The sequence below is a fragment of the Mus caroli genome, unplaced genomic scaffold (genome assembly GCF_978045245.1).
Source record: "Mus caroli unplaced genomic scaffold, Mus_caroli_1 scaffold_18, whole genome shotgun sequence".
NCBI lineage: Eukaryota > Metazoa > Chordata > Mammalia > Rodentia > Muridae > Mus > Mus caroli.
The window spans coordinates 47263743-47284360 of NW_028227273.1; the positions used below are offsets into that span (position 1 = coordinate 47263743).

General features: G+C 50.4%; 1 protein-coding gene across 6 annotated transcripts; it reads left to right on the forward strand.

The window, feature by feature from the left end:
* Positions 1 to 475: 475 nt before the first annotated feature.
* Taf8 (TATA-box binding protein associated factor 8) lies at positions 476 to 18959 on the forward strand. 6 transcript variants are annotated; one of them, XR_015045842.1, is made up of 9 exons: positions 476 to 526; positions 1308 to 1464; positions 3817 to 3915; positions 4220 to 4282; positions 5873 to 5997; positions 7614 to 7761; positions 8394 to 8536; positions 18535 to 18620; positions 18739 to 18959. XR_015045842.1 is itself a non-coding variant. In XM_021186342.3 (9 exons), the coding sequence occupies exons 1-9, from the start codon at positions 488 to 490 to the stop codon at positions 12446 to 12448; spliced, it is 927 nt and encodes a 308-aa protein (XP_021042001.1). In that variant the 5' UTR covers positions 476 to 487; the 3' UTR covers positions 12449 to 14067. The 6 variants fall into 6 exon arrangements, 5 of the variants coding, with proteins under 5 accessions (XP_021042001.1, XP_021042003.1, XP_085688825.1 ...); XM_021186342.3 differs by lacking the exons at positions 18535 to 18620; positions 18739 to 18959 and adding exons at positions 12050 to 12189; positions 12436 to 14067; XM_029471604.2 differs by lacking the exons at positions 476 to 526; positions 18535 to 18620; positions 18739 to 18959 and adding exons at positions 554 to 879; positions 12050 to 12189; positions 12436 to 14067.
* Positions 18960 to 20618: the final 1659 nt, after the last annotated feature.

Here is a 20618-nt window from a genome sequence, read left to right on the forward strand (position 1 = left end):
CCCAAAGTGTATTCTTAGTGTATTTCTGAGAACTTACTTCATACAAATGGCTTTGTTTTTGTTTTTATTTTTATTCTTTTCTTTTCAGGGAAAGGGTCTCCTTATGTAGTCCTAAACTGGCCTTTAACTCATTACATAGCCCACGCTAGCCTTGGAACTCTAGATCCTCTGGTCTCAGCTCCAAAGTGCTAGGATTATAGACGGCAGGCTCCTGGACAAAATATGTTTCTTTTAACTCAGTGCATCTCACAGTGCATCTTCCAGATCAATTGCTACAGCCACTGAAGTGTCCAAGAAACCTTGGGTCACACAACGCCACGTGAGCTTGGGCTATCCCGAGCTCCCTCCACCCCCACCCCAGGCTCACACGTGTTCATAGAGCTTTTCTACAAGGCGGGGCACCCGCGGCCCCGCCCTTCTCCACCTCCCACCCCGCAACTACAAGTCCCATCGTGCCCCGCGCTCACGCACACTACGCGAGAGCAAGATGGCTGACACGGCAGCCGGGCCTGGTGGCTCCGGAACGGTAAGGTTGGAGAGGCGCGGCGTGAAGCCGAAAGAGTTTGGGTCTTCTGGATCTCTCCCACGGTTTGCGCCACGGTCTCGAACCGAGAAGCCCAGGCCTACTCTGAGACCCGGGGCTGGAGAGTATCTCTGGCCGTAGGCGGTCCCTGCTGCTTGGCACTTGGCAGCGGCCTCCTAAATTGCTGCATCTGAGACTTGATTGGCTCGTTCCCGGAACCCGGAACTCCTTCTGATTGGTCTGAAGAGGCTGTTTTTATCCTTTTACTGGCCGGAGGAAGTTGGAACTTTGTTAAATATTAACTTGCTCTGCTTTTCTCTGCGGTGATGCCTAGCTCTCCTCTGCATCCTGTGCTGGTAACTGGTTTAATTTTCCTGGTTACTGAAACGGTGTGATGGGACAAGAAGATAGTAGATTTATTCGCTCAGTACCATCATTCGTGTATATATTCTTCCTTTGCTTTTCCCTCTCTCTTCCTGCCTCCTCTCGCGCCTGCCTCTGCCTCCCGGGTGCTGGGAATAAAGGCGTGCCCACCACAGACCCGCTCGTGTAGCTTTGCTCCAGAAAGAAGTGAATGGGGCTGGAGAGATGGCTTAGTGGTTAAGACGGACTTGCTGGTCTTTCAGAGGACCTGAGTTTGGTGGAGTGGCTCGCAACCACCTGTAACTCCTGCTTCACGGAATCCGGGCCTGCGGGGTGCGGCATCTGCACTCGCAGGAACACACACGCACAAAACACACACATCTAGTGGTTCAAAGTCTCACTCTGGGCTTCTGATTTCCAGAGACCGGGAAGTAAGCAGTCCACTAACCCTGCTGATAACTACCATCTGGCCCGGAGGAGGACCCTGCAAGTGGTTGTGAGCTCCTTGCTGACAGAGGCCGGATTTGAGAGTGCTGAGAAGGCATCTGTGGAGACACTGACAGAGATGCTGCAGAGCTGTGAGTACCAAGAAACACTAGGCCTGCTGTTTCCTTTACAGACCCCAGCTCCGTGAACTCCATCCCAGATTCTCTCTCCCCTTCTCTCGGATTTCTGTTAGAGACTCAGCTTCAGGCAGAAGAAACAAACATGCCCATTGTAGAATTGAGACTGTTTTGATGCTTATACATGTGGGAGAGACACATATAGCAACTTTGTCATTTTAGTCATCTGCAGTGGCATTAAGTGTTACACAACTCTCAGTGTTATCCATGCCCATAGCCCTGTATCCCTGAGCAATACTGGATTCTGTCTTCTCCACAGCCCAAAGAACTCCTGAGTGCTGGGATCAAAGGCACGTGCCACCACCACCCAGCCTAATCAATCAATCAAATCAATCTCTCTCTCTCTCAATTTACTTACTCATTTTATGTATATATATATATTATATATAATGTATATATTAATTTTATGTATATATATAATATAATGTAACTGTGTTCAGACATCAGCAGTAAGTCTCAGAGGCTGAAAACATTCTAGACCCAGATAAGATCGTATCGGTACTGGAGGCTTCCAAGAATAGACCTAGGTTAGCAAACTGAGGTAGTGTGCCCCGAAGCTTACAATTACATCAGGCATTGGATCCCATTACAGATGGTTGTGAGCTACCATGTGGTTGCTGGGAATTGAACTCAGGACCTTTGGAAGAGCAGTCAGTGCTCTCCCCACTGAGCCATCTCTCCAGCCCAACATATCTCTTTAAAAATGACTCTTCTTTCCTTGTGTGTGTGGTAGGGACTGCATGCATGCCGTAGCACATGGACGGACATCAGAGGATAACCTGTGGGAATCAGTTTACTCCTACTGTATGAGTCTCAGAGATGAAGCTTAGGTCATTGGCGCCAAGCATACTGCCGAGCCATTTCACAAGCTCGACTTTTGCTTTGTATTTATTTTTTTCTCTGTTCTTCAGATAAGTGGAATCTGAAAATATTTGTCCTTTTTGTGCCTGGCTTATTTCATATACATAGTATTTCAGAGTTATAGATTTCATTCCATTTAAAGAATTTAGATTTAAAGAATATAGATTTCATTACATTTAAATAATTTCATTCCTTATGAAGGCTGACCAGATACTCTGTTTGTAGCTGGGTATGGTGGGCATACCATAATCCTAGCTCTTGGGAAGTGGAGGCAGAAATACCAGGAGTTCAAATCCAGTCTCTACTGCACATGGAATTTGAGGCTATATGAGAACCTGTCTCAAAACCAACAAGCAAACCATTGTATGTTTATATCCGAGTTGGTTTATCCATTATTCATCTGTCAGTGATCGATTCTTTCCCACCTTTCGATTGTTGTGAATTTTGTAAATGTATCTTTTATTTGCTTGATATAATTGTTAGCTTCAGGGCTCACCACCTCAGTCTGCCAACCTAGGTCTAGTCCTGGAAGCCTCCAGCCTCCATACAATCTTATCTGGGTCTAGAATGTTGTTAGCCTCTGAGACTTACTGCTGAATAAGCTCGCCCCTTCTTAATTCCTTCTGAATTTGCCTGACTAGTCAACTCAGCTGTTCTGACGCAAAGTCCTCACTAAGCTGGCTGAATCTGGCTTCTCTCAGTTTCTTACTGAATTGCTGTACTTGGCCTCATACTAACTTGGGCAATCTGTCTAATCCCCTGGCTCCTCATTCTCCAGCTCGTTCTGTCTTCACCTGTGTCTAGCTTGTTCTCTGTATAACTGTCCCAGGAAAACAACCTCCCTTCCTCTTTCTCTGCACTACCCCTGAAGTAGCTTCCCTTTCCTCTCTCTGCTCATGAGAGTTGGGCAGATCCTATTTTGTCAAACCTTTCTCTGATTCATCACTTTGTCTGCTACTCAATTAGACATCACTTTGAAACATGGGTGCTTCCTTGTACAAACTAACTTTATCTTCGTTGTTTGGGATTAAAGGTGTGTGCTAGGGCTGAGCCACACCACAACTAGAAACAGGTTTTTCTAGTAAACACCACAATCTCAGGGTTCACAGTGTGATCAAATATCCTGCAACAGAATCTGTGCTGCTGTGTGTGAGTGCACACAGGTGCCTGTTTGAGCCCCGCCTTTGGTCACTTGGTCACTTTGGTCACTTGGGCATATAAATAAATATGTGTGTGTGTGTGTGTGTGTGTGTATGTATATATACACACACACATATATATATATACACATATATATACATATATACACACATATATATATGTATACATATACGTATACATATATATATATATATATATATATATATATATATATGGCATAACTGGTGGCCCACCTGGTAATCTTATTTTGAACTTTGGAGAAACTCTGACCTTTGATCCTTGTAGACATCTCAGAAATCGGGAGAAGTGCTAAGTCATACTGCGAGCACACAGCCAGGACCCAGCCCACACTGTCGGACATCGTGGTCACATTGGTTGAAATGGGTAAGTATGTCTCCATCGTAGAATCACCAGAGAAGGGGGGAAGCCTGGGGGGTTCTCATGTCTGCTGAGTCTTCTTGGATTCCATCCTATTTTCCCTGATCTGCTCTTAGTTAGAAAGGTCTGAGGAAGGAGTCCTTGGACCCTGTCTCAGAGACCTCCTAAGTCCTTGTGGGAGTTCTCTTGAGAGGCAGAATAGTGGCTAAGCTGGGAGTTTAAGCCCCCATTCCACACTGAGAGCTCCCCTTTCCTGTTCAGTATCATGCCAGGATCAGAACGTGGCAATGACTAGTTTCCTTGTCCCTAGGCTTCAACGTTGACACTCTACCTGCCTATGCAAAACGGTCTCAGAGGATGGTCATCACTGCACGTAAGTGGCTTTGAACCCTGATACTTAGTACGTACTCAGTGATTGTAGTGTGCCTTGGAGGGAGGAGAGGGCAGGCACCAGAGTGGCAGCTGTTTTCCTGCTGCGGGCTCCCTCTCAGTCCTTGGAGTGGTGAGCTGCTCACAGACTGGCTGTGTCCGTGCAGTGGGATTAAAATGTGAAGGTCAGTCTCCAGGCAGCTGGACCATGTCTGAGCTGCTGCTGTTACATTTTAACCCTGAAGAGCAAATGACCATACAAAAAAACTATGGCAGTTCTTGCTTCTCTAGATCAGGATTCGCAAGCGCTGGGGTCTGTGGACAAAATGTGCTTGTTTTTGTTAGTAACAGTTTATCGGCATACAGCTTATTTACTCACCGTATGTGATTGCTTTCACGTGGCAAAGGCAGAGGTTTTTGGTTTGCTTAGTCTGAACTGTTGCTATTTCGTGGATGCGCCTGTAATCCTAGTACTTGTGAGGGAGTGGGGGTGCTCTAGAATTCTAGTGTACTGTAGATAGTGAGGGCTACGCTAGCCTGAGCTACATAGGAGGGACTTGGGCTCAAAAAATAAGCAAACAAAAGTCTAAAGTACTTATTATGTGTCCTTTTATATAAAAAGATTTATTTAGTTTGCTTTAGATAAAAGTGGGTCCCTGCTGGGCGAGGTGGTGCACGCCTTTAATGCCAGCACTTGGGAGGCAGAAGCAGGGGAATTTCTGAGTTTGAGGCCAGCCTGGTCTACAGAGTGAGTTCCAGGTCAGCCAGGACTACACAGAGAAACCCTGTCTCAAAAAACCAAAAGGGCTGGTGAGATGGCTCAGTGGGTAAGAGCACCCGACTGCTCTTCCAAAGGTCCAGAGTTCAAATCCCAGCAACCACATGGTGGCTAACAACCATCCGTAACGAGATCTGGCGCCCTCTTCTGGAGTGTCTGAAGACAGCTACAGTGTACTTACATATAATAAATAAATAAATCTTTAAAAAAAAAAAAAAGTGGGTCCCTTAAGCTACGTAGGGAGTAACTGCTTTAGTGTTAGGACTTGAGGGGGAAATGTTGTACTTGTTTATGTTTGGTTTGGTTTTTCGAGACAGGATTTCTTTCTGTAGCCTTTGCTGTCCTGGAACTCACTCTATAGACCAGGCTGGCCTCGAACTGAGGGATCTGCACGCTATTGTGTCCTGAGTGCTGGGGTTAGAGGCGTGCAGCACAACCTCCTGGCTGTACTCGTATCTGTACGTGAGTGCATGCTCATGCCGTGGCATGTGGGTGGAGGTCAGGACAACGTTGTGGAGTTGCCCGTCTTCCTCACCATGTGCCTCCTAGAGAGTGGCTTGGTGGCAAGCCCGTTTCCCCACTGAGCCATCCCCACAGCCACAGAGAGGAGCAGCTTGTCACAGATGGAAATATCAAGCAGGATTACTTGGCAGGGCAGGGCATTGTGTGCTGCTGATCTGGAAAGGTTATGAAAGGCGTTTTGTCAATAGAATCACAAAGTGCTGAATTGTGGTCCAGTGAGAAGAGAGGCATTTGACAGAGGCCATCCGTAGAATGCAGGGGTTGGAGACATTAACTAGTTGCGATCTGTTACAGCTCCAGTGACCAATCAGCCAGTGACCCCGAAGGCCCTCACTGCAGGGCAGAACCGGCCCCACCCGCCACACATCCCCAGCCATTTTCCTGAGTTTCCGGATCCCCACACCTACATCAAAACTCCGGTGAGTTTGGGAGCTGCCCAGGGCCTGTGCGTGTGTGAAACATGACTAATGGAGGTTGAGGGGAGAGTAACCTTCAGCTCCCTGAGGACTTTCCTACAGGGATGCCATCTTGGAAGGCTGAGGCTGAAGAGTTGCTGTGCATTTGAGGCCAGCCTGAGGTACAGAGTGAGATGTTGTCTCACGAAGAGAGGCAGAAGGGGAAGAAGCACAGAGTGAAGCAACCTGGCCATGAGGGGTTAGGGTTTATTTGAAAGGTTTTATGTGTGTGAGGGTTTCATCTGCGTGTATGTCGTTGGTTCACCTAGAATTGGATGTGGGTGCTGGGAATTGAGCCCAGGTCCTCTGAAAGAATGGCCAGTGCCATTTTAAAATTATTTATTTTATGTTGGTGAGTACACTGTAGCTTCTTTAAACACAACAGGAAAGGGCATCAGATCCCATTACAGATGGTTGTGAGCCGCCATGTGGTTGCTAGGAATTGAACTCAGGACCTCTGGAAGAGCAATCAGTGCTCTTAACCGCTGAGCCATCTCTCCAGCCCCATATAGGAGTTTTTTGCCTGCACGTGTGTCTATGCACCATATGTGTGCTAGTGCCTGGAGAAGTGGCACCAGCCTTCATGTAGGTATTGGGAATCAAACCGAGGTCCTTTGTAAGAACAAGTGCTTTTAACCCCTAAGCCAGCTCTCCAGCCCTCGAAAATCTTTAGAAGTTTAAAGCCTGCCTTTGTGCCAGGAGGAGCTGGTTTTGGTCCTCTCTGCCACTGCATTGTAAAGTATGTCGAGGTCCTTCTCATCTTACTGGATCCCGAGTATCTCCCCGAGATGCCCAGCAAGGGGCTAGCATGCTGGAGTCGCCTGTCCTTGGCTCTCTCACTTCTGCTTACAGTAACAGCCTCAGTCTGGTTTTCTCTCCTTGTTTAATATTTACACTTATTTCCTTTATCTGTGTGGGTGGGCGCTCATGCACAGTGTGTGGCATGCATGGATGTGAGGCAGTCAGAGGGGGTGAGGGAGTTGCCTCTGCTTTGAGCCATGTTGTTCTGCTGACAGTTCAGGCGTGGTGAGTGAGCGCCTTACCTGCTGAACCTCACCCTCAACCTGTATTTCCCTTCCCTCCCCATCCCTCATCCCCCTCTCTGTGTCCCTCCCTCTCCTAGAGCAGGCTGGCCTTGACCTCACTGATACCTGCCTGGATATGCCACCAGAGCCAGTATTCTGTGCTTCCAAGGGAAGTCTTTTGGACCAGTGCGTCTGTCTGGAGAGGGTGGACTTAAGACAAGGGGATGGTACAGTATGCAAATGCACATGGGCTACCACTCATATACTGTAAGGTGCTAAGTTACTCTGGTGGCATCGAGGCTCCTCTTAGCCTTGAAGGGTCCAAGTTGTCTTTGAGGATCTGTGTCCTACACCTAAAGCCAGCTGCCATGGAAGCCAAGCATGGACACAGTCAGCTATGTAGTAAATACTTGCATTTTTCTTAATGAATGTATGTATACTGAGATGGTCCTCTGTTGTCTGCTGTCCTCGGAAGGACATAGCTGCTGCAGGTCAGGGCCTGAGGAGAGCTGAAGGGGGTGGGAGCTCAGCCTGGTATCTCTGTTCTTCTCCTAGACATACCGTGAGCCAGTGTCTGACTACCAGATCCTTCGGGAAAAGGCCGCATCTCAGAGACGAGACGTGGAGCGAGCACTCACCCGCTTCATGGCCAAGACAGGCGAGACCCAGAGTCTTTTCAAGGATGATGTCAGCACTTTTCCCTGTGAGAGCCACCCCTCTGGACCCTGTTGTTTGTGATAGTCACACCGTCTTTCCTTGCTCTCAGTGAGGTGGGGAGAGATAAGCATGCCTTTGTGGCTTTCTCTAGTGCACTTTATTCTTCAGCTCTATGGCTCCTTCCCCGTATGCCAAGAGCCTGTTCCTACCCGAGGATTCCGAAGCAGAAAGCCTCTCCTATGTTGGCTGCAGTGAGTTTAGGTTAGTTCACAGTGGCTGAGGCCTTAGCAGCAGAGACGTGTGGAAGTGGTGTCTACAGCCAGTTGCCCATCAGTGTTCTTTCATGTCACAGGAGGCTTTGCTGACCGTCTCACTTACCTCTATAGGGGACCATGTGTGATATAAATCTGAGTGGGGAGATTGGTACATTTATTCAGTAAGCATCACTCAGTGCTTGTTAGGTGCCTGGCTCTGCAGTCACTGGGGACAAAGATCAGCAGTTGCTAACTAGCCCCTCCCACAGCACCTCAGACAGCCCTTCCAGACCCGTGAGTTAGTAACTCTTACAGAGGCATAAGGAAAGGGAAATTCCTAGCTCAAGGTCATGGCAACTGGCAGCACTCAAACCTGGCTCCCTCTGGCTATTTGACAGACTCGAGTCTTTCTTCCACTTCCCAGTGATCGCTGCCAGACCGTTCACCATCCCCTACCTCACGGCCTTGCTTCCTTCTGAGCTGGAGATACAGCAGATGGAAGAGACCGACTCCTCGGAACAGGACGAGCAAACAGATACAGAGAACAACGCTCTTCATATCAGCACGGTGGGTCCTCCCCTTCTGCCTGCCTCACAGCACTCCCAAAACAGCCAGCCTATCCCACATTCTGCCCCTGCTCCTAGGAACTGAACAGGGCCTTCCCCAGGTCTCTGGCTGGCTATTACAAGCTTGCATGATGGGCTGTGTGTCCAGTCTCCATCATGAGACACACATCCTGGGGAGTCACACATTCAGCAAATGGTGAACAAGCATTCTCAGGTCCAGACCCTGGTCCTGGTCTGAGGAAGTAATGTGGAGCAAGACAGATAAAGCCCTGCCTTCAGGAACTAAAGAGATTAGAGAAAGAGCTGGGGGGAGGTGGGGATTACAGCTGACATTTGGGTAAAGACCTGAAGAGACTAATGCCTGCCCTGCTCATCTCTGGCATTTCCAGGCAGGGGACAGAGCACATGCAGGGCCAGCCTGAGGTAGAGGGAGCTAACTCCTGGTACCCCTGCTGTGTTAGACTGCAGACTCACACTTCCATACAAAGTACAATAGAAAAGACTGTTACTGGGACTTGTTAATTCTGGTAGCCTGTGAAATGTAATCATGTGTTAGAAATCCTGCTCCTGCCTCTGCCTGCTCTGTGCTGGGATTATAACCCAGTCACATCTCACTCCGTGACCAGCTTTAAACTGCCCCCCTTGTCTCCTGATGTGAGGTGTCTCAGGGACTCTTGCTGTGGGGCACTTTCACCCTGACCTCCTCCTCCACGCCCTTGAGCATAAGGAACGAGGTGTTTAGAGTAGCCAGTGCTGTTTGGTTCTCTCTTCTGTCATTTGAACAGTAGCCTAGAAGTTTAACCTTTTCCTCTCTTATGAGAAATCTTAGCAATCATGTACTCAGTAGGTATGGGTTTGGCAGTGAGCATGTGTCTGGTACTCTTTTTTTTTTTTTTTTTTTAAAGATTTATTTATTTATTTATTATATAAGCACACTGTAGCTGTCTTCAGACACACTAGAAGAGGGCATCAGATCCCAATACAGATGGTTGTGAGCCACCATGTAGTTGCTGGGATTTGAACTCAGGACCTCTGGAAAAGCAGTCAGTGCTCTTAACCGCTGAGCCATCTCTCCAGCCCGTGTCTGGTACTCTTGTGGCTGCTCAGGATACAGCAGTGACCCCAGTATATAAAACCTCTGCCCCCCCCCCTGAAAAACCTTTAAAAAACCAAACAGACAAAACAAAACAAAAACAAAAAACAAAAAACTCCTCTGCTCCCGAGAGCCTGTGAAGTCATCCCTTACACACGCAAGATGAAACAGTGCGCGGTGAGGGTGGAGCCTTTGCTTCCAATAACAGCGCACTCAGGGTGGACCAAGCAGAGACTTGAAGGAGAGAGGAGAGCTGAACCATGATACTCGCTGCCGTCAAGGGCCAGGGCAACATCAGTGGTTGGGATGGAAAGACAGGGAAGGGAAGAGGAAGGAAGGGCTGCTGGGATGGGCCCGCTGCTTCAGGAGCTGGGTGAGCAGAGTTGCAGGGGAGCACCGAGCCAGGGAGGGACACTTGCCAACTTCTACAAGCATCGTTGATGGCTATGGTGATGGTGGACCCCAGTCACAGGGATGTAGGACAGGGACAAGTGTGGGTCCCTCTCCTCAGGTGGCCACAGCAGAGGCAGTGCAAATGCTCTCTGTATCGATAAGTAAAGCCAAGAGGACGACCTAAAAGATGGGAGATGTGGCAGAAGAGAAACAAGTGTGGCTGCAGAACTCATCAGCTCCAGGCACCTGAAGGGTGGTGGCTTGTCCCCACAGCAGGAAGAGTCAGGTAGGGCACCCAGGGAAAGCTGACGCACGTTGAATGTGCGGTGCCTGTGAGATGCTTGTACGAAGCTGTCAAGCAGGCAGTCAGGCATTTGATCTGGGAACTGGCGGTGGCACAGACAGGTTGCAGTTGGAGTCCTCAGCGTGGAAGTGGAAGCCACATCCGGGGGACAGGTAGGGTTGTTGGTACCTCCACGCCGGCCCTGGCCTGAGGCTATCTGTGTCTGAAGGGGCGAATCGTAGCAATAGCGATTCCACAAGCTCTACTCCATAGAGAGACACAACATCTAAATTGTGGGCCCTCCATGTCACTCTCACCGATTGTCTGAGGTACAATTAAGGCAGCCTTTGAGTAACTGTGGGGTTTGGATGTGGAAGGGTGGTGGAACTGAGGACATGGTAGGCAGTCCTCTGTTAGGCCCATAAGAACTCAGGATGGCTGCCTGTTTTGTTTTGTTTTATTTTGTTTTTAAGATTTATTTATTTGTTTTATGTAAGTACACTGAAGCTGTCTTCAGACACACCAGAAGAGGGCATCAGATCTCATTACAGATGGTTGTGAGCCACCATGTGTTTGCCGGGATTTGAAGTCAGGACTTCCAGGAGAGCTGTCAGTGCTCTTAACTGCTGAGCATCTGAGTGGGGGTTCAGATAGGCCTTTCCCATACCTGGTGCATCAGCGTGGTTGCTCTTAGGCTCTGGTTTTGAAGAGGGACTCTGCGGTGGCTTTAGTGTGGAGGACTCGAGCACATTACTGAATGGGGATGGCTTTGCAGGGAGGTGACAGTTAATGAATAGTGAGATGTTGCAAAACCTAGAAGCCATACAGAGTGTTAAGGCCCAGTAAGCCAGAGACTGGTGTCTGCACCCCAGCCCAGCTGTCCCTTGAGATAAAGCCTCTATTCGTACTTTTTTTTTGCCATCTGGTCATGTATGTAGGTGTCCTGGTGGGGGTCTGAGGCCTCCTTTAAACTCTCAGTTCCTCCAGGGCACCTGTGGTGTGTCACTAGGGGGCGCTGCAGGTCAGCTTTTGGTCACTGGGCTTGCGCAGCCTGGTCAGGCTCTGGGTGTGGTGGTCCATGCCCTGGCTCTGCTACCACTGCTCGATAAAGAAGTACAGAAACAAAGCTGGAAGCCAGAGTGTGGGGGCTGGGAAGAGCATACACATGATAAGGAAAGGGGAGTCAGTCACCCATGCCTCCAGCAGCGTTTCTAATGAAGTCATGGACTCGGCTTTGCCTTGCAGTGCTCCACTTCAGGATTCCAGAAAGTTCTTGAATATGCTGAAATATGGTCATTGGCTCTTTGTTCCAAGTGCCAGAAATGAGAGATCTGGGGGAAATGTATTAGACCTATGTTAGTTGGGGCCTAGGAGACAGACAACCTGTGCACTGAATGTCCTGGCCCTCCTGTGTCCCTTATACCAAAATACTCATGGTTACGCCATTTCCTCATCTTAGTGCATTAGACTTCCGCCCTGAAGCATGTAAATTCTAACCTCCTAGGTCTCCATTCTTTATGTCCCCACCTTCTGAGGATGTCAAAGACCCTGGAGTATATCATTTTGTCAGAGTTCACAGTTTCGCTGTCCAGGTCTCATCGAGGCAGGCAGCTATGACAGCACTGGGAAGGCGGTGCTCTTGTCTCCTCGTATCTCATTAGAGACAGCAGAGTGGCTCTTGCCCCGGGCACAGTCTCCTTCCTCACGCCACTGGTCTTCTGCTTTCTTCCGGCTTTTGCCCAAAGGACGATTCCGGAGCTGAGAAGGAGAACGCTTGTGTTCTGCAGCAGAGCTCCTCCTTGTCCGGCAGCCGGAATGGGGACGAGAGCATCATCGATAACCCCTACCTGCGGCCCGTGAAGAAGCCCAAGATCCGTAGGAAGAAGTGAGTGGGGTCTGGCTCCAGCCTGCTCCAGCCTGCTTGTCTGCTCCTCGGTAGGAATAGGCTGCCCAGTGGGTGCAGCTTGCTAGGCACTGCTCGGGCAAGAGGAAGGCTTCCTCTGCTTCTCTTCCTTGACTCCCACGCGTACCCGCTTCTCTTTAGTGGCTGTGTCCTGCCAGCCGTAGGCTGCTCATGCCTGGGAGAACAGGAGGGGCCCGCAGCAGCCTCTGTGGTTGTTCTTCTTTCTAGGTCCCTCTCGTGACCCGAGAAGGAAGCTGCCCTGTAAAGGAGAGAACACGTTTCCCTGGGGAGTGAAATCACGGAGGGAAGAGGAGGGTGCCGTCCTTCTGGCCTGGGCCAGGCTGTGTCATTTTAGTAGCAACTTTGTGTGAAGACAGCCTGTTGTGCTTGACTGTGAGTGGAGGAAATGTGGTGCGGTAAAGGACTGTTCTGTCCCTTGGCCATGCTGCTGCAACTGTGCCGGGGACTGCTGGTGACTCCATTGATCAATCATGGACTTGATTCGTTTGGAACCTGGAGGGCCAGGGAAGAGGCAGAACGATGCCTATGGCAGCCATGTGTACCTTCCAGCCCTCTTGGATCCCTCTCACTGATATAAATGCAGAGAGGTCTCACTTCTCACCTGGACCCCAAGATCCCTGCTGAGTGGATAGAAAATGACTATGTATCTCATTGTGTTGGAAACAGGCCCACAGCCCACCTTGGATCTGGGGCTGCCAGGAGCTAGGAACAAAGGTGTCAGTATCAATCGATGACAGTGGCCATGGGGTAGCCTTGATCTCTGACCATCATTTGATTAAAGCTGACCACAGTGGAGTCAAACCAACCCTGTGGCTTCAAAAGGAGCCATGGACTTAAAGCACCGTGAAGAGGACTTAGCAGGTAGGAGAGGACTAAGCCTAGCTGTGAAATGCAACTCTGGTAGAAAGCTATGTGCCCACCTGCTGGACGGAGGGGGTGAGAGGACCCTGCTGAGACCCTCCACCCCCTGGAGAGAAGACCCCACCCCACACTTCCCCCTAATCATGAATCTTCGTGCCTCTAAGGAAGGATGACAGGGACACATGGAAATTGACACAACATGGATAAGTTGTCCTTGGGTTGGAATGCTTTCTCAATCATGGCGGCTGCTGCTTCTGCTCCTGCAGTCTTGCTCATTTTCTCTCCCCACCCCTCCTGTTTCAGAGATAGGCTCTCTCTGTAGCCCAGGCTATCCCAGAACTCTGTGTGTATCCCAGGCTCAGTGTCTTCCTGCCACCTGCTGCAGGTATAGGTGCAGGCCACCATGTTTGGCTTCCAGGCAGCTGGTAGAGGCTCCACCTTCCCGGCTGATTCTCTGGAGGGAAGGAGCTCTGTGTCTGGAATCGGAGGACAAGAACTGTCGGGAAAATGAGCTTCCTCAGCTCCGGACCAACAGGACTATTTCCATCGTGACTCAGAACTTCCAGGTCAAACAGGAAGGCTGACCTGTGTGGCTCCCGAGAGCTTGTGACAGACTTGGCTACACTGGGCCAGTCAGCTGAGATGCAGTCAAGGGCAGACAGGAGCTGTCACACCTTGCTGTTCCTGATGTGACTAGCGAGCACATCTGTAATTCCAGCACCATTGCCACTGGCGTTGGCCAGGGCTTGTTGAGAACAGTGTGCGAGGTGGGGGTGGGAGGGGCTCGTGCCTGTGACCTCAGAACTGCGGTGCAGTCTTTCTCTAGGAAGAGGGATTTTGTGTTAATGCATATAATTATCAATGTGTATTTATATATTTCTATTTTTTATAATTTGGGGAGACTTATTGGAAGGAGAAATGAAGTGTGATTTATGGAAGGCCTGTAATAAAAATTCATAATAAAAACTTTGTAAATGACTCAGACGTAGGGCCTCTCAAACAGTAGGCAACGAAGCACTGTACCCAGCTTTTCCTGTGACTTGATTTAGACACGTTTTCTGCATGCTGAGTGGTGGTAGCACATACCTGCAATCCCAGTATTTGGGATACTGAGTTCAAGACCAGCCTGGATTATATAGTAAGTAAGCCCCAGCCTCAAACCCAGAACAAGTTGTTAGTGTTTGTTTTAAATTTTTATGTGTATGACTATTTCATCTGCATGCATGCATGTGTTGCGTGGTTCCCTCAGAGGTCAGAAGAGAAGGTTAGATGTGGTGGAGCCTGAGGTTGTGAGCTGCCTTCTGAGTGCTAAGCCATCTCTCCAGCCCCAAGGTGTTAGGTTGTTTTGTTTCATTTCTTTAAATGGCCAGGGTAGAACTTGTTCTGTAACTCAGGCTGCTAGAAGTCCTCCTGCCTCCGACTTCCTAGGCAGCTGTGATCCCAGTCCTCAGGCCCAGCTCCACGTCTAACATTGTCAGTCCTAGCTCATCTGTGTCCCTCCACCCACTCACTGTGTATTCCTTACTGGATCATCTGCCTCTGCATCCCAAATGCTGGGATCAAAGGGAAGGCTCCTCGGAGGCCAGAAGAGGGCACTGGATCCCTTGGATCTGGAGTTAGAACAGGTCTGGCACCCGTGGATGCTGAGAATCCAGCTGCTCCACCAGCCCCTTCCTTTGCGAGGAGTGGGTGTGGGTGTGAACTCGGGGCCCTGGGGATGCCAAATAAGCCTCCTTCCACTGAGGACCGATCTCAGAGGCCACACACAGTTCTGTTTTACACATCACAGATTACGAACACTCACATAGCCTTAAAAGCAAATGTTCTGGCTCTGCAGCTGAGGACGGTGTGTGTGTGTGTGTGTGTGTGTCTTAGGCCTTCTGCCCCAAGCTCTGCTGTCTCCCTTAGATGCCTTCCTGTGGTCAGAGGTTCTGTCCCTCTAATCACTCCATCGTACGTTCATGTACTGACTGGCCCACGAGTGGAAGAGATTGGACATGGCCCCAGGGAAGGGTGGTTTAAGTCTGAAGTACATGCTTAGCTCCAGCAGGCCATTCTGGGGTATAGACCTTGTCTCAAGCATCTCCTCCCCCATCCCTCCTCCACATACACTGCACACACATACTCCACATACAAGCATCCTACGTGGCATCCTCCCCCCACCCCCGGAAGCAAAGCATCTGCTCTCCATGAAAGGTGTAGCTTAGCACAGTGATGATCATGTTGCAGGGCCCCCGCTGCTTGTTAGTTCCTCCATCCCCTGGGCTCTGCTCATTGTCACAGGATGGGAGGTAGAAGCCACCATCTCCTGGGTGCATGTTCCAGGGAACAGGCAGTGAAGAGGCCTAGGTAAATGGAACTTTGAGTTTCCTTATAAGAGCAAGACTTAGAAGCAGTATTGCATGCCCCGCACCCCAGCCACCAAGCACGGGGTTGCTTTCTTGCAAAGGAAGTGAGGGTGTGTGGCTTTAGCCAAATGGCTCTGGGCCTAGGTAAAAAAATGAGGGGCTTTTCACTGCAGAAAGAACAGACTAAGGCTTGCAGGCAGTTTAGAACCTGTCGCTAAGGTGGGCTTAGGGGAATCTTGTTGAGCAATGCCAAGTGCCTGGTGACATGGCCACTTTTGCAGCCAGTCCTAGACACCCACTGCCAGGTGTTCTGCAGGCCCTGGGTCAGGCCAGCCTCTCCTGGTGTGCGACCAGTAGGTTGTCACTTCCTCTTTGACCTTGTTCCTTTGCCTTCTGTTGTAGATGTCCTCGGCCAACATCTTGGTCTTTCTTTGATGGTTTTTCCCATGTGCCTGCCCAACCAGGAAGGGTCTTGGAAGTGCCATCTCTCATGCCAGGGACATGGTTCCTCTGGTCCTCCACCTCCAGACGTCCCTGCCCAGCTGGTCTCAGCATCCAACTATCTGTACCCAGTTGTCTGGTTTTTGTCCTCTGCGTAGACCATGCGAGGTCTTGTTCACTTGTGTCTAGACAGCACATTCTTCCTCCCTGCCAGTCTGATGCTGCCCCACCCAAATGGCAGGCTCCCTGCTCTTCCCCAGCCACATCCCCTGCCAGGGTAGACCATTCTCAGCCCTGCAGTAAGACTGAAGATCCTCTCAGAGGCTGGCCACCCCTAGTCCAAATGTCTCCAGTGCAAGCCTGGCTGATGAGGTCCCCTGGCAGGTCTTTGTTCTTGCGGGTCACTCATCCTCCTGTGAGCTATTTAGCAGATAGAGATCCATAGCCTCTTGTGTATGCTATCCTCCTGTGAGCTATTTAGCAGATAGAGATCCAGAGCCTCTTGTGTATGCTGAATGCTTGGCACAGTGCCAACTCTAATGATACTCTGCTGAGTAAGACATAGTTCCTACCTCCAGGGAATTCACTCTAGTGGGAAACACAAAACAAAACTAAAAGCATTGTAGGCTGTAGAGGGTGCCAGAAAGGGCTTCTACCCTGCAGGGAGAAAGTCTTCACTTGGCTCCTGGGTGTCCTGTGCCTCTCCTTCCAGCCCTTCAGCCTGTCCCCCATTCCACCCTTCCCTTCTGCAGTCACTCAAACAGCAGTTGAGCTTTTTCTAAGGGAGACCATTTGGATAGACACTGACAAATACCAGGGTAGACCTAGGTCCCTGCTTCCCCAGCTCTTACAGTGTGTTTGTGTGTGTGTGTGTGTGTGTGTGTGTAGGGGGTGGGGGAAGTGGACAACCCATAGCACACGTGGTATGTCAGTCCCGTGGTGCCATCAGAGCCCTGGAGGAAAAGAATTGGAAGACGGGACAAGGAAACTAAGAGCCATATGGGTTAGGTAGTGTGCAAAGCCTGGGCTACTAACCTGGGGCCCGGCTTCTTTCAGGATCTCTGACAAGGGACTTGAGACCTGTTGATGTAGGCCATATGAGCAGCCACCTTGTGGGGGCAGAGTTTGGTGCAGTTCTGGCAGGGCAGATAAAGGCAGCACTTGTCACAAAATAGGGCAGGAGGAATTATTTTTTTTAAAAATAATTAAAAAAAAATGGCCTGAGAAGAATGTTGTAGTTGAGCAGAGCACAAAGAGCAGCAGCCATCTTTGTGGAAAGGGAACAGCAAACAAGCGTACTCTCGGTCAGAGGCAGGAGCGTGTGTGCTCCCGGACTGTAGACAGACTTGCACCGGAGGGTCAAGGAGGATGGTACCCCTCAGTTCAGCAAGGGCTTGGGGTGCTGTTCAGAGGGAGATTGGAGCCTCAGAGAGCCAAAGTGTACCCGTACCTAAGGAGAGGCAGGAAACAGAAACCTACTGATAACCTGGATGGCACCCTCCTGTGGAGGCCTGTGTTACCAGGGAGATGGGTAAACAAGAGGGAACCTGTTCTGCCTCCTCTGAAAGAAGAGGGCTGGGCTGAGGCCTCTGCTGAGATCTCAATGGGTGGGGTTGGCCAAGTGAGCCTTTGAAAGAGGAGGGTAAGCAGAGGGAGGAGGGGGGGAGGCAGAGGGAGGAGGGAGGGGAGGCAGAGGGAGGAGGGGAGGGTAGGCAGAGGGAGGAGGGAGGGTAAGCAGAGGGAGGAGGGGAGGGGAGGCAGAGGGAGGAGGGGAGGACAGGCAGAGGGAGGAGGGGAGGACAGGCAGAGGGAGGAGGGGAGGACAGGCAGAGGGAGGAGGGGAGGACAGGCAGAGGGAGGAGGGGAGGACAGGCAGAGGGAGGAGGGGAGGACAGGCAGAGGGAGGAGGGAGGGTAGGCAGAGGGAGGAGGGGAGGGTAGGCAGAGGGAGGAGGGGAGGACAGGCAGAGGGAGGAGGGGAGGACAGGCAGAGGGAGGAGGGGAGGACAGGCAGAGGGAGGAGGGAGGGTAGGCAGAGGGAGGAGGGGAGGGTAGGCAGAGGGAGGAGGGGAGGACAGGCAGAGAGAGGAGGGGAGGACAGGCAGAGGGAGGAGGGAGGGTAGGCAGAGGGAGGAGGGAGGGTAGGCAGAGGGAGGAGAGGAGGGCAATAGAGTGCAGCTTGGAGTTAGCCTGAGAGGAGTGAGATCAAGTCCTCCTTGGGCCTAGGGCTCTTGTCCCATCTCTGTGGAGCCAGTATAGAGTCAGTTGTAAGGAGACCTTGCCCTTGTAAAACCTGATTATACCAGGCTGGGGGTGGGTTGGGGCATTTTTGTCACTTCCACATCAGTAAATCAGGACGATCCCAGGAAAGGGCAGCTGGAGCGGATGAGGCCTCCCATGTGGTGCTGGGAAGAAGCACACCCCTTTATCCTGAGGGTCCCAGGCTCTCCAAATGCCCCGGGGCCCAGTGCCCTGCTGGGCACGCTCTCTACCACAGGGACACCCCCAGCCCAGAGGAATGCCCAGGGCACAGCAGGGGCCTCTCGGAGGCTCTTCCCAGTGTCTTTGTAGGAACAAGAAGAACCTGAGCCTTGTCGTTTATTGCCACCTCTGAGTTTTCCTGGTGACAGGTTTATCATTCTTCTGTTTCCACTCAGGGTCACCCGGAAGCGAGTGCTTAAGTCTCTGACCAGCAGCATGCACAGCCCCAGCTGCCAGTCTGGGGAGAGGAACCAGCCTGCAGGTACAGATTTGTCATGGACGCTTCCGGCCCTGGAAACCAGAGCAAGGAATTTCCCCTCCTGGTGCTTATGGTTTAGGTCCTTTCTAGTTTGCTCACGTCATTGTTCCATCTTTGTTAGAAGCTGTTTTATTGACTCGTGAACAGATGATGTATGAATTCAGCACAGAAGACAGAAGACATAACGCGCACCTCCCTCTCCCACCCCAGGCTCTCCAGCCTTTCCCCCGAGGCTCCTGATGAGTCAGTATGGTTTTTATGTACCAAACACACATGTAAATATACCCTTTTATAACGGGATAGATACTGTATAAACAGTACTTTCTCCTAGTGGTTAGTGTGTCCTCCGTGCCAATAATAAAGAATTTCTGATTCAAGGCTCTATAGTCCTGTTCTTTCTGCGCTCATCCTTGTGACTTGTTGGGTGACGGACGGGGCCTTTACGCCTTCTGCTTGGGGTTGGGGGGGGGTGTTGTTTATTTGTTTTTCAAGACAGAGTTTCTCGATGTAGCCCTGGATATCACAGAACTTGCTCTGTAGACCAGGCTGGTCTCAAACTCAGAGATCTGCCTGTCTCTGCCTCTCAAGTACTACGACTTAAGGTGAGGTGTGCATCACTAGGCCCCGCCCTTTTTTTTTTTTTTTTTTTTTTAAAGATTTAGTTTTAGCGAGGCATCATTTGGGAGGCAAAGGCAGACAGATCTCTGTGAGTTCAAGGCTAGCCTAGTCTACATAGGGAATTCCAGAATAGCTAGGGCTATTTAGAGACATTCTGTCTCAAAATAAATAAAAAAGAATTTTTTCTTTTCTTTTAGAGAGAGAGAGAGAGAGAGAGAGAGAGAATTGAGTGGAACTGTATATGCATGAGAGACTGGTACCCACTGAAGCCAGCAGAGGGCGCCAGATCCCCTGGAGTTGGAGATGGAGGCAGTCGGTAAGCTGTCTGATGTGGATGCTGGGAATGAAACTTGTATTTTCTGGAAGAGCGAGCTCTGCATGTCCCTTTTCCATTTTGAGGACCCATCTGTTTCATTTTATGCATGAGTGCTTTGCTTGTATGCACATATGTGCACCACCTGTGTGTAGGACCCACAGAGTTCAGGAGGGGGCAGCAGATCCCCGAGAACTGGAGTTCCAGATGCTTGTGAACCACCAAGAGGGTGCTGGGAGCTGAACCTGGCCCCTCTGTAAGAGCAACAAATGCTCTCCTTAAGTACAGAGCCATTTTGTCAACAGCACCCCTCCTCCCAGCTCTTTTGTGTGTCCATTCAGTTAATCTGTGTGTGTGTGTGTGTGTGTTGCTTTGCTGCACACGCCTGCTAAGCAGGTCACCCAGTTCTGAATCTGCCAGTTCACACTCCCACTGAGCAAGTGCCTGCCTCTTCACCATGCAGTGGCCTGAGACCAGGGAACGTTTGCTGGTCTGCTGGTAGGAGCCAGTGTCTTCCCATGGCCTGATCCCAGGGCAGTCGAGTGTTCCCTGTTCCGGTTGTCACAGACAAGTGTGGGCTCATCTGTGTGGCGTATGGTGACACCTGTAGACACATGCTACAGAACCTGACATCTCAGAGGAGGGGGCAGTCTCTTTCTGGGCCTGGGGCTGGTGACAATTGCATTGGACATTCAAGATGACCAAGTCAAAGGAAGTGATGGGAGGAGAGAGGGAGGGAAGGACAGAGGAGCAGGCAGGGAGGAGAGGACACAGGATACCCTGAGTGGCTCAGACTAAGTATGGCAGTTGCGGTGAGGCTGCAAACAGACCTGAGAGCTTTCTGGCCTCACCATGGAGTTTACATTTTGATCAGAAATGTAGTTTTTGTTTTGTTTGTGATTCTGGTGTCCTCAGAGCTGCTATGGATGATGGCTTTGAGCTGAGGACCCTCCTGCACCTCCTAAGTGCAGGGATTACAGAGGTAGGCCTGCACCTGGCCCAAGATGGCCTTGTTGTATTTTAGTTCTGTTGCCTTTTTTTTTTTTTTTTTTTTTTTGAAAAAGGGTCTC

Bases quoted from the DNA above. Each gene is read 5' to 3' on its own strand.
- Taf8 (XM_021186342.3), top strand. From the start codon at position 488: ATGGCTGACACGGCAGCCGGGCCTGGTGGCTCCGGAACG. The intron at 3,916-4,219 runs GTAAGTATGTCT...CCTTGTCCCTAG, and splicing joins GGTCACATTGGTTGAAATGG to GCTTCAACGTTGACACTCTA. The intron at 7,762-8,393 runs GTGAGAGCCACC...TCCACTTCCCAG, and splicing joins TGATGTCAGCACTTTTCCCT to TGATCGCTGCCAGACCGTTC.